The sequence below is a fragment of the Tachyglossus aculeatus genome, chromosome X1 (assembly GCF_015852505.1).
Source record: "Tachyglossus aculeatus isolate mTacAcu1 chromosome X1, mTacAcu1.pri, whole genome shotgun sequence".
NCBI lineage: Eukaryota > Metazoa > Chordata > Mammalia > Monotremata > Tachyglossidae > Tachyglossus > Tachyglossus aculeatus.
This window is the reverse complement of record NC_052101.1, coordinates 82,200,310-82,213,441: the sequence shown is the minus strand read 5'-3', so window position 1 is coordinate 82,213,441 and position 13,132 is coordinate 82,200,310. Positions and strand designations below refer to the sequence as shown.

Below are 13,132 nucleotides of genomic sequence, written 5' to 3'. Positions count from 1 at the left end.
GAGTGAGGGAGAGAGGTTTCATTAATCAAAAGAAGGAATAGATACACCAAAGAATCTATAACTTCCTCAGGTTTAATGTGCCTACGCCCAGCTGCTGACCCATTTGAGGGCCAGTTACTTATTTTTGAGCACTCACAACATACTGTCTGAACACCTCCAGTCCAGGTCCTCTAAAGTTGACATTCTGAGGTAGTGTGCTGCTTGGCTCATCCATATGGTATATCTGGTGATATGTTTTTGGTCCCCTCTGTACTTTCTGGGAAGCAGCTCAGAGGAAACTGTTATCCAGTAATAGACTGGAGAAGGAACAGGAGTTGGCCCTCCGTTCCATCATCAACTTTGAACAATTTTGAAGGTTGACTGGGAATTGGGACTTTGAATCACTCTGTCTTGTTTTGAGTTAATTCTGCTTCTACAGTAAAGGAACTCCGTAGCTGATTATCTGGCCTTTCCTTCTCCAGATGTAGATGAATGTCAGACCGGTGTCCACCGCTGTGGAGAAGGGCAGATTTGCCACAACCTCCCTGGGACATACCGCTGCGACTGCAAGATTGGCTATCAGTATGATGCATTTAACAGGGCGTGTATCGGTATGTAAGAACCCCTAGGAAGATGATTCTCAACCTCTTGCTTAGGTGATGGTTATTATATTTACTGCACCAGATGCAAAAGAAGAAACAGAGCTACCAGAAAATGCGTTTTCATTCCTCATGTCCCAATTATGAGCTGTTTTGCAGATATCACTGATTTAATTCAGTTGAAGCTTATTGATTGGGTTTGCCCCATACTGGAGGTTATTAATTAGACCCCCGCTTAAGAATTTTTTTTGCAGTGTTTATAAATAATTTTATTTCTGTCTCCCTTAGTAGAGAGTATGCGCTTTGTGGGCAGGGAATGTTTCTTGTGCTTCTGTTGTACTTGTCCCAGCACTTAGTACAGTGCATTACACTCAGTAGGTGCTCAGTAATTCCCATTGCTGCTACTACTACTACTAGAGAAGCAATGTGGTCTAGTGGATAGAATATGGGCCTGGGAGTCAGAAGGTCTTGGGTTCTAATCCCTGCTCTGCCATTTGTCTGCTGTGTGACCTTGGGCAAGTCACCTAACTTCTCAGTTATCTCTAAAATGGGGATTAAGACTGTGAGCCCCATATGGAACAGGGACTTGTGTCCAACCCAATTGGCTTGTATTCACCCCAGTGCTTAGTACGGTGCCTGGCACACAGTAAGTGCTTAACAAATACCATTATTATTAGTAGTAATAATAGTAGTAGGACCCTTTCTCAGAACAGACCATAACAAAGCTCATGATCCTCGGTCCTGTTTGAGCACAACTCAAACTCATCTCTGAGCACCCCAAAGGGATAGGAATCATGCGTAATTCTCACTTCTGTATTTTCTCCCAGCACATAATACAGGCCTCTTCACACAGTAGTTGTATAATAAATACTATTACTACTACTTCCCAAGGCTCTCATCTATTTCTCCATGTCCCCTCTAATTTTTATTTACACTGAGTGAACTAGAAGATCCACTATGTAACTGGGAACCTGCTTCCACCACTGGAAGAGAGCAGAAATAGTGTTCTTCCTGGGTTACTTCCAAGTGGCTTGAGCTAGTCGGGAAAGGGGAATTTATAGAGTCAAAGTGGAAGTTTAGGATTCTGGGAGATATCATCTCCTACGGTGACCCTGGAGCACCTGCCTTCCCAAGGCACACATTTACTTTATCTTAGACATGCTGAGGAAACCTAAGCTGGGAAAGGAAGGCTCAGAGAATGCTGCTGGATAACCTTAGGCAAGTCACTTCTCTGTGTTTCAGTTTCCTCATCTGTAAAGTGGGGATGAAATATCTGTTCTCTTTTCTACATAGAATGAGCCCCATATGGGAAAGGAACTGGGTCTGACTTGATTATCATGAATCTACTTCAGCGCTTAGTACAATGCTTGGGACATAATATGTGCTTAATACTATTATTATCATTATTATTCATGCTGCTCAGATGCACATTCTAGTAATTCTATTGCATGATATAGTCAAAATCAAATTCTGTGCCAAAATGCACCAGTGCAGTTTAGAGGAATCAATGTCCTCTATCTCTATTAATCTATCAATTAATCAGGTATTATTCTGTGCAGGAAACTAAACTAAGCACTTGGAAGAGTACAATAGACTTAGTAGACATGATCCATGCCCTCCAGGAATTTACAATCCAGTGGGGGAGACAAAATGAAATGAATACAGGTAGGAGGAATGGAAAGATGGATAGGTGAATGAGTAAGTGCTTAAATAGAGTGTGTAAGTTATTAAGTACAGAAGTGCTGTACTGGTTGTGAGTATATAGCTGGAGGTGGTTCAGAAGTGCTGCTGAGGAGGTAGTTGAGAAGATGTGACCTGGGGAGAAAAAAAATGATCCCCTTCTCTGTACTTTTTGCTGACTGGCTCCCTGGAAAATTGAGATCTCACTGAGATTGTGTTTTCCCCTTTGTCTGGCTCACAGACATGAATGAGTGTTGGAATTACCCAGGACGCCTGTGCCAACACACCTGTGAGAACACCCCGGGGTCTTATCACTGCTCCTGCTCCAATGGTTTCCGGTTGGTCTTTGATGAGAAACACTGTGAAGGTACCTGGCTGCTCGGTTTCTTCACCTTTTCTTTTCTAACACAACTTGCAATACTGGGAGTTTGGGCTGGAATATCTACAGACCCAAGACCTGGAATAATGAATAATTTTGCCCAAAATCTAGTCTCTCCTATACTCTTCTCTAAAGCTGAGAATACTTCCAACCTCAGGAATGTTGTTGATTCCTTTTTTCCCCCCTAGCAGTTTCTCAGGTCCTCCTCTCATTCTCTATCTCCTTCCCTGGGTGCTCCCCCTGCCTTGTTCCAGACTCAATCATTCCCTTTTCTGTGTCTTTACTCTTGGCCAAGCAAAGCCATCTTGCTTTGGTTACCTTCACATAAAGGCACCCAACCCTATCACAGAGATTCAGCTGCTGCTCCCCTGGGAAACTGGCTGAATCTCCCTTTCTTTGACCTTGACACCTCCCCCCCGGCCATTAAGGTTGTGCATTTCAACAGGAGTTGACACGTTTAAGTCTGATACTGCTGGGCCCAACTCAGAATTTTTTTTTGATCCTGGGCATGACTGGTTGGCACCACTGGGAAGGCTTGGGCTCTGAGTTCTACATCCATCCAGGTGATGATATTCCATTATTGACCCTCTTCGCTGCAGATGTGAATGAATGTGAGAATAATCCCTGCAGTCAGGAATGTGCCAATATCTATGGCTCCTACCAGTGCTACTGCAGACAAGGTTACCAGCTGGCAGAGGATGGACATGCGTGTAAAGGTACAGACTGTGTCTCAAATGGCAAGGTGTTCAGGGAGAGATGCTATGCCAGTGGAAGTGAGAGGAAATAAAGGAAGAGGGGGATCCAAATCTCTCTAAATGGTGGTCTACACTACCCTATACAAGACAAAACACTGCATTTGGTGCCTGATACCTATGAAAGAAGGACTCAAGGAGTTTTCACTGTAGCAATCTCGTCCAAAGCACTGGGCTAGGCAGCAGCTGTGTCCCATAGCTAAGTGAGGGACATGGCAGGGGTTAATGGATGTATATCTAGGATCTGGGAAGATCTCTGGGAGTATATAATGCCATGGCAATACATCTCCTCTCAGTATATCTTCTACACTGGCACCTGTAACCATGGGCAAGGGGTGAGGAATTATGAATCAGAAGTGGGTGTCTGGGCTTCAACCCTTTTCCAGACTCCAAGTGACAAGACACTGACTCTTGTCCTGCAGATATCGATGAGTGTGCCCAGAGTTCTGGCATGCTCTGTACTTTCCGCTGTGTGAACGTGCCTGGCAGTTACCAGTGTGCCTGTCCTGAGCAGGGCTACACCATGATGGCCAATGGAAGAACTTGCAGGGGTAAGTGAGAGCTGGAGGAAGAGGACTGGTAATATTTCCACTGGAGGTTCATGTGAGGAGACTCATCAGCTAAATTCCCCCAGGGCAGCATCAGTTTTACAGTTTAGACTCCTACAAGTAAAAAATCGCCTGAGAGTGGTGCATGGGTTTGGGTGCAGTCACAGCATTGCCTTAGGCTTTCTGTTTCCTTAGTGTTATAATGTGGATAATAATAATTAATGATGGCATTTGTTAAGCACTTACTATGTGCGAAGCACTGTTCTAAGCGCTGGGGTGGGATACAAGGTGACCAGGTTGTCCCACATGGGGCTCACAGTTTTAAACCCCATTTTACAGATGAGGTAACTGAGGCCCAGAGAATAATAATAATAATGTTAGTATTTGTTAAGCGCTTACTATGTGCCAAGCACTGTTTTAAGCACTGGGGTAGATACAAGGTAATTGGGTTGTCCCACGTGGGGCTCACAGTCTTAATCCCCATTTTACAGATGAGGTAACTGAAGCACAGAGAAGTTAAGTGACTTTCCCAAGGTCACACAGCTGACAAGTGGCAGAGCCGGGATTAGTACCCATGACTTCTGGCTCCCAAGCCCGTGCTCTTTCCACTGAGCCACACTGCTTCTCTAATAATAATTGTGGTATTCATTAAGTGTTTACTACTTTGCAAGCACTGTACTAAACTCTGAGGTAGATACAAGATAATGAGGCTGGACACAGTCCCTGCCACGCTACACGGAACTCACAGTCTAAGTAGGAGAGAGAAAAGATCATTGAATTCCCATTTTACATATAAGTAAACTGAGGCACGGAGAAGTTAAGTGACTTGCCCTAGGTCACATAACAGGCAAGTGGCAGAGCTGGGATTAGAACCCTAGCCCTTCTTTTCTTTTTCCTTAATGGTATTTGTTAAGCGCTTACTATGTGCGAAGCACTGTTCTAAACATTGAAGCAGCCCTCCAACTTCCAACCCCGTGCTCTTTCCACGAGACCACACTGCTTATTGGTTTTGCTATTAAATAATTCTTGTCACACCAACTACTTAACTGCTGTATTCTCATCAATGTATGTCTACTGTCTCCCCCGTTAGCTTACAAGATGACTGAAAACATGAGAAGCAGCAGGGCCTAGTAGAAAGAGCATGGGCCTGTTCTCCCTCCTGCTTAAACTATGGGCCCCATGAGGGACAAGGACTGTGCCCAACTAATTAACTTATATCTACCCAAGTGCTTAGAGAACAGTGTTTGACGCATAGTAAACACTTAATAACTTTTAACTTAAATAATAACATATAATAACTTAAATAATAATAAAGTGTTTAATAACTTAAACTGTGAGCCCACCGTTGGGTAGGGACTGTCTCTATATGTTGCCAACTTGTACTTCCCAAGCGCTTAGTACAGTGCTCTGCACACAGTAAGCGCTCAATAAATACGATTGAAAGCCCGGATTGTGTCTTTTACTTATTTGGTATTTTCTTCAAGTGCCATGGCAGGACTCTGCAGGCACTAGGCACAGTAAACACTGTTGCTACTGACTCTGATACAAATGTGGAAATAACCTGAAGCCAGAAGGAGTATGACCCAGGAGATTAGAACTCATGAACCAAAAGAAAGGGTCCGAGTTTGAAGTCTTGACCGGTTGGTAGTCCTTGAATCGTGAGTCCTTCTGTGAAACAAGGGTTCTTGCTCTATGTCACCTATCACTCAGGACTGTGGCAGATTTCTGTCACAAAGCTCTCTGTCTGCAGAATTTAGAGTACTAATGAGGAAGGAGAAGTAGGGCTCAAGTTGTGAATGAGCCCTATGACCCCCACACCCCTTTCTAACTCTAACCTCATCAGCCTTCCCTTTCAGATGCTAGTGGTCCTGTCCCTCAGCTATGACTGCTCCCTGGGCAGCCCATCCTGTTGCATTAGTTTCACTCTCACATGAACTGTTGCTGTTGACTGGGGCGACCTCTGCAAGAAAACTAGAGAGCCTCCCCCTCCTGGAAATTGGGACTGGTTTATGCTATATTAGATTTTTGCTGTTAGAGTCTTTTGCAAACTTTTCTCTCCATCATATTCTCATTTTATGACTTCTCGCCATCCTGGTGAAGCCTTGGGGGAAAACGAGGGCCATATTATGTTTAGAACCAGACCTAGCTCTATTCATACCCTCTTCTCATCTTCAACCCTCTCCTCTTATTACTAATGGCATTTGCAGAGAAGTAAATTTCCTGCCATTCTTTCTACTCCACCGGATCTGTAGAAATCCCCTAGGGCAGCATAATTAGTTGGTCGGTGGTCAGAGCCACATAATGCTCCACTCACAAAAGAGTTTTGTGGGAAACTATAGTCTGCACAATGCAGAGGAACAAGCCGAGCTTGTTTCAGGAAGGGAGGGCCCCTGCTTCACTTCTGCAAGCTGGCCCAGCTCTCTTGCTGGCTCTTGTCTGTGCAATCTGAAATCTGCTTGATAAAGGTCAGCAGATTGATCAGGTCTGCCAATTACAGCCAACTCCACTCCACTAGATTGAATTGAGCTAGGACTGAGTTTGATAAAATACATTTTTAGCTCCGTTTTCCACCTATAGTGAGCATCCACCACACAGGTTGACGTAGGACAAAGGAATAATTCCTCTCCCTCCCTTCCATGCACTATCTCTTCTTTAATATATGCACCCTTTACATTGGCTAGCAACAGTGCTTAGTCTGTGCCAGGATTTGCTAGGGTCAGTCCCAGCACCTGGAGATGGATTTCCTGTACCCCCCCAGGTCTCTAAATGCAAATTGGCACAAAGAGGGAACACACAATCCCAGTCTTTCCTCTCCAGTAATTATTGGTGCTTATCTTCTTTTATACAATTTGAGTCTCACTCCAGTTGAGGGAACGGTGCAAAATTTGAAACCACTTTGTCCAGGAAGTAGAGGACTTTCTGCTCCTCCAACACTTCCGCTCACCCCATACACACACACACACACACACACACACACACACACACACACACACACGATTTGAGCCTTATAGCTGGGAAGCAATTCAACGAGGTGGAGACTGGGAGAGTACAAAGTACTGTCCAGGAGTACACAATATGCATTCGGCAGGAGCTCTGAATATGAGTTTTCTCCTTCCTGTAGCACAAGTGAATGGGGTTGAAAATTGTCTATCACAGACAAGCAATATTTCCCTACCTTAGTCTGAGGTACTAAAAAGGAAATTGCTTTTGAGTGTGTGCTTGTGGGTCTAACAGTCAACAAGAATGTATTGTTTACCCACAAGGTAATTAACACTGTAAGAGTCATGTGAGTGTGTGTGTGTTTTCATTGTTTGAGTCCAGTAACATTCTTCCCCCAATCCATTAGCTTTCTCTTTCCCTGGGATGGTTAAAGTGTGGGTTGTGGTTGTTGCTAATCAGACATTTTATGGCTTATTTGCCTTGTTGCTAATCAGACCTTTTATGACCTATTTGTCTTCTCTTGGTTATTATCTTCAGATCTCGATGAGTGTACCCTGGGCACACACAACTGCTCCGCAGCTGAGACCTGTCATAATATCCAGGGCAGCTTCCGATGCCTATTATTTGAATGTCCTCAGAACTACAAAAAAGTCTCTGACATGTAAGTTTCATCACATGGTGCCAGGTAGACCCAAAAAATCCACCTTTTCTCTGGGTCAATTAGCATCATCGAGCCCATCTTGCCACTCCTGCTAACCTTTCAAGAAATCAATGTGCTAAAGGTTTTTTTTTTTCAGCCATTATCTTCCTCAAGCTTCTTTGGCTGTGGGCTTAACCCATTTTCAGGCTCCAACTCAATTTTTAAGCAAAAACTCCTCTCTGTGGTAAAATTGTTGATCTTATTTTCTGTATGAATAACTGAAGCAGGAGAGAGTTAGCTTGGTCATAATGAAGAAGTTCTTGACCATCAGGGGTAAAAAACATAGAAAGGGGCTATCTACCGAAGGAGGTTGGGGAGGGTTTAGCCTCGAAGGTCTTTAAATACAAATTGAACACTCTGTCCTGGATGGCCTAGTTTAGATGTCTGCATGGAGGTGTACCAAATGATCTTGTGTACCAGAGGATCTCTCCAGTTCTGTGAGTCCATGTTAAGAAATGAGGAACCCTCGGTTACTCCTTTCCTGGAAGCAGGAAAGGGGTTGAGGGAAGTGGGTAGAAGGAGAGAAAGAATCTTAACTGAACAAGTACCCTGAAGCCAAGTCTCTGAGGAAAATATGCAGAGGGGCTTGGAGTGGCCAGGAAAGGAAGGTCTGCTTGTCCAAGAGATTGAGAAGGGAAGTCCTGAGGGGCTGAGAAGGTCAATGAGAGTCATCGAGGGGCCAGGAAAGCCTTGAGTGGCTAGGAAAGGGAGCTCCAAAAAGTCCAGAACCAATAGAGGAAAAAGATAAATGGACAAAAAACTGAGAAAGATGCAGGTGATTAAGTATAAAGAAGGACAGAAAGCTAAGCCTCACAGGTATGTGTTGTGAGGATTCAATGAATCATTGATGTGATAGTGCTTTTGCTAATAATAATGATATTTGGTAAGACATTACTGTGTGACAGACACTGTACTGAGTACTGGGATAGATGCAATACAGTCAGATCGGACACAGTCCCTGTCCTATCTGAGGCATACAACCTAAGGCTCACAGTCCTCTAGACTGTAAGCTCATTGTGGGAAGGGAATATGTCCATTTATTGCTATATTGTACTCTTTCAAGCACTTAGTACAGTGCTCTGCACATAGTAAGTGCTCAATAAATACAATTGAATGAATGAATAAGAGGGAGAGAGAACAGGAATTCAGTCCCCATTTTGGGGAGAGGAAACTGAAGCCCAGAGAAGTTAAGTGACTTGCCCAAGGTTACCCAGTGGACAAGTGAAAGAGCATAAATATAGGAGTCAAGAAACCTTGGGTTCTAAACCCAGCTCTGAAACTTGCCTGCATGGCACTAGGCCATACAAAGTATTATTAAGGTCTTATTAAGTAGTAATTAAGTTCTCCACAGTAAGTGGGAAAAGCACAGTCCAAGGAGTCAGAGGAGCTAGGTTCTAATCCTGGCTCTGTGTGACTTGGCTGCTGTGTGACTTTGGGAAAATCACTCCACTTCTCTATGCCTCTCAGTTCCCTCTTCTACAAAATGGGGATTCAAAACCTGTTCTCTCTCCTACTTAGAGTGTGAACTCCATGTAGGATCTGATTATCTCATATCTACCCCAGACCTTAGGACAGTGCTTGACACATAGTAAGCATTTAATAAATATCATTATAATTATTATTTTGTTTCTACTAGTTTTATGTATTTGTTGACCTTTGCTGCTCAAATTTACCTTTTACATACAGTAGTTTGTATATCATTTCTGGAGAGGCATATGTTTCAGGGGTAAGTAAAGTAAATTTTATACTTGTATTTGTTAAGCCCTTACTCATTGTTCTAAGCACTGGGGAAGGTACAAGATAATCAGATCAGACACGGTCCCTATTCCACATGGGGCTCACAGTCTAAGTAGGAGGGAGAATTGGTATTGAGTCCCCATTTTACAAATGCGGTAACTGAGGCACAGAGAAGTTAAGTGATTTGCCCAAGGTCACACAGCAGGCACGTGGCAGAGCCGGGATTAGAATTCAGTTCCTTCTGACTCCCAGGCCCGTGCTCTTTCCACTAGGCCACGCTGCTTCAACAAATGAATAACAACATATGTATGTTCAGAGAGCTACTGTGATTGTGTTTCTATGGATCTAAATATTACATGTGTCAAGACTGTATGGATTTTATATTTACACATATACAGTTTGTCTTGGAACAGCTCAGGGATTGGTGAAAAATTCACATGGGAAGGATTCAGTTGGAAAGTTTATTTGTTTATGTGCAACTATAGGGGAAGCAGTATGGCTTAGTGGGAAGAGCACAGGCCTGGAAGTCAGAGGATCTGCGTTCTAATCTTGCCTCTGCCAGTTGCCTGCTGAGTGACCTTGGGCAAGTCACTTGACTTTTCAGTGCCTCAGTTTCCTCAGTTGTAAAGTGGGGATTCTAAACCTGTTTTCCCTCCTACTTAGACTGTGAACCCTGTGTGAGACAGGGAATGTGTGACCCAAGTTACCTGTATCTACACCAGCACTTTAAACAGTGCTTGACACAGAGTAAGCACTTCACAAATACCAATTAAAAAAAAACATATTGCCAAAGCACCACTTTGTGCAGTTGCCTTGGATATGAATTAAATGTTCACTTAGGGGGGAAGAAGAATAGTGGCTGGTTTTGGATTACTGACACAATTCCAAAAGGAGGACCTCAGCCCTGATCAACAAGACTTTGCAGTTGCCTCATGCCTAGTAGTGAGCTCAAAACAATGCTCTGTCCCTTTCTGGTTCCCTCCCACAGCAGTTTACCTATCTGTGTCCTTTCCCCATGAGGAGCCCTCTCCTAGTGACATCATCATCTCCTCTGCCTTCAAACATGCCCATGTCTCTCCCATCCTAAAAAAACCCTCTCTTGACCCCACCTCACCTTCTAGTTATCGTCCCATATCCCTCCTACCATTCCTTTCCAAACTCCTTGAACGAGTTGTCTACACGCGCTGCCTAGAATTCCTCAACGACAACTCTCTCCTCGACCCCCTCCAGTCTGGCTTCCGTCCCCTTCATTCCACGGAAACTGCCCTCTCAAAGGTCACCAATGACCTCCTGCTTGCCAAATCCAACGGCTCATATTCTGTCCTAATCCTCCTCGACCTCTCAGCTGCCTTTGACACTGTGGACCACCCCCTTCTCCTCAACACGCTATCTGACCTTGGCTTCACAGACTCCGTCCTCTCCTGGTTCTCCTCTTATCTCTCCGGTCGTTCTTTCTCAGTCTCTTTTGCAGGCTCCTCCTCCCCCTCCCATCCCTTACTGTGGGGGTTCCCCAAGGTTCAGTGCTTGGTCCCCTTCTGTTCTCTGTCTACACTCACTCCCTTGGTGACCTCATTCGCTCCCACGGCTTCAACTATCATCTCTACGCTGATGACACCCAGATCTACATCTCTGCCCCTGCTCTCTCCCCCTCCCTCCAGGCTCGCATCTCCTCCTGCCTTCAGGACATCTCCATCTGGATGTCCGCCCGCCACCTAAAGCTCAACATGTCGAAGACTGAGCTCCTTGTCTTCCCTCCCAAACCTTGTCCTCTCCCTGACTTTCCCATCTCTGTTGACGGCACTACCATCCTTCCCGTCTCACAAGCCCGCAACCTTGGTGTCATCCTCGACTCCGCTCTCTCATTCACCCCTCACATCCAAGCCGTCACCAAAACCTGCCGGTCTCAGCTCCGCAACATTGCCAAGATCCGCCCTTTCCTCTCCATCCAAACTGCTACCCTGCTCATTCAAGCTCTCATCCTATCCCGTCTGGACTACTGCACCAGCCTTCTCTCTGATCTCCCATCCTCGTGTCTCTCTCCACTTCAATCCATACTTCATGCTGCTGCCCGGATTATCTTTGTCCAGAAACGCTCTGGGCATATTACTCCCCTCCTCAAAAATCTCCAGTGGCTACCAATCAATCTGTGCATCAGGCAGAAACTCCTCACCCTGGGCTTCAAGGCTCTCCATCACCTCGCCCCCTCCTACCTCACCTCCCTTCTCTCCTTCTACTGCCCAGCCCGCAACCTCCGCTCCTCCACCGCTAATCTCCTCACTGTACCTCGTTCTCGCCTGTCCCGCCGTCGCCCCCCGGCCCACGTCATCCCCCGGGCCTGGAATGCCCTCCCTCTGCCCCTCCGCCAAGCTAGCTCTCTTCCTCCCTTCAAGGCCCTGCTGAGAGCTCACCTCCTCCAGGAGGCCTTCCCAGACTGAGCCCCTTCCTTCCTCTCCCCCTCGTCCCCCTCTCCATCCCCCCATCTTAGCTCCTTCCCTTCCCCATAGCACCTGTATATATGTATATATGGTTGTACATATTTATTACTCTATTTATTTATTTATTTATTTATTTTACTTGCACATTTCTATCCTATTTATTTTATTTTGTTGGTATGTTTGGTTCTGTTCTCTGTCTCCCCCTTTTAGACTGTGAGCCCACTGTTGGGTAGGGACTGTCTCTATGTGTTGCCAATTTGTACTTCCCAAGCGCTTAGTACAGTGCTCTGCACATAGTAAGCGCTCAATAAATATGATTGATTGATTGATTGAAGTGGGGAGTCTGTGAAATGAAAGCCAGCAGCTGTTAACGGCCCTGCTGAAATTTCCAGGGTTCTGTTTCCACATCTGCCTCACACATAAAAATGGGTTTTGGGTGAATGGCTGGCTCAGGTCACACATGAAATGGGTTTTAGGTGACTCTGACTAGTTCAGATCTTGTCATCAACACGTCATGGTTTCTCATTCCCTTTTCTCAGGAGGTGTGAAAGGAGCAATTGCTACAACTATTTGGATTGCCAGAACACCCCGGTGCGGATTACATACTATCAGCTCAACTTTCAGACTAACATTGTTGTCCCAGCTCACATTTTTCGCATCGGTCCATCTCCTGCCTATGCAGGTGATAACATCATCCTGACCATCACCAAAGGAAATGAGGAAAGTTACTTCAGTACCCGAAAGCTCAACTCCTACACTGGTGTGGTCTATCTCCAGCGGCCTGTCAAGGAGCCCAAAGACTTTTTATTAGATGTTGAAATGAAACTCTGGCGTCAAGGGAGCTACACCACTTTCCTGGCCAAAATTTACATCTTCATCACAGCCCATGCTTTCTGAGGCACGCGGGGACATTGGGGTTGGCTGTTCTGTGCTCTTTATTCATCCCTGCCCCCTCCAAAGCTTATTACTGTGGAAGTGATATTTACTGTATTCAGCATCCCTATTATTTTTCTTTAATTGCTTCAATCATTATTTTTTAAAAATTAACTTAATTTTTACTGACTCATTTCTTCTTTAATTTTCTTTTTTGGACCGCACGTGAGCGAAGAGTTACAGTGGTGCTGGTGTTGAAAGGGAAACAGGCAGATTTGTAGCCAAAGTTCTAAGCATTTGAAAATCAGTTAAGTCTCTAAAATCCATTCCAATTTGAGAGAGAGAGAGAGAGAGAATGTGTGTGTGTGTGTGTGTGTGTGTGTACCCAAGCCATGAAAATAAGCAATGGTCCAGTACCCAAGAGAAATCACACAGTGTTGTGTGGGCTTTCTGAGAAAATCTCTGTCTGGGGGAAACTCTAAGTGTGCTGGCCTGCTATTAGATTACAGC

The 13,132-nt window shown here is 44.9% G+C and overlaps 1 protein-coding gene across 1 annotated transcript in view; it reads left to right on the top strand.

The window, feature by feature from the left end:
- FBLN2 (fibulin 2) overlaps positions 1-12,811 on the top strand; it is a 207,322-nt gene extending 194,511 nt beyond the window's left edge. Inside the window, exons 13-18 of the mRNA XM_038740258.1 lie at positions 462-590; positions 2,500-2,625; positions 3,237-3,353; positions 3,812-3,940; positions 7,415-7,538; positions 12,289-12,811. Coding sequence (XP_038596186.1) covers positions 462-590; positions 2,500-2,625; positions 3,237-3,353; positions 3,812-3,940; positions 7,415-7,538; positions 12,289-12,646 — 983 coding nt within the window. The 3' untranslated portion in view covers positions 12,647-12,811. The remainder of the gene's footprint in view (positions 1-461; positions 591-2,499; positions 2,626-3,236; positions 3,354-3,811; positions 3,941-7,414; positions 7,539-12,288) is intronic.
- The last annotated feature ends 321 nt before the right edge of the window (positions 12,812-13,132 follow it).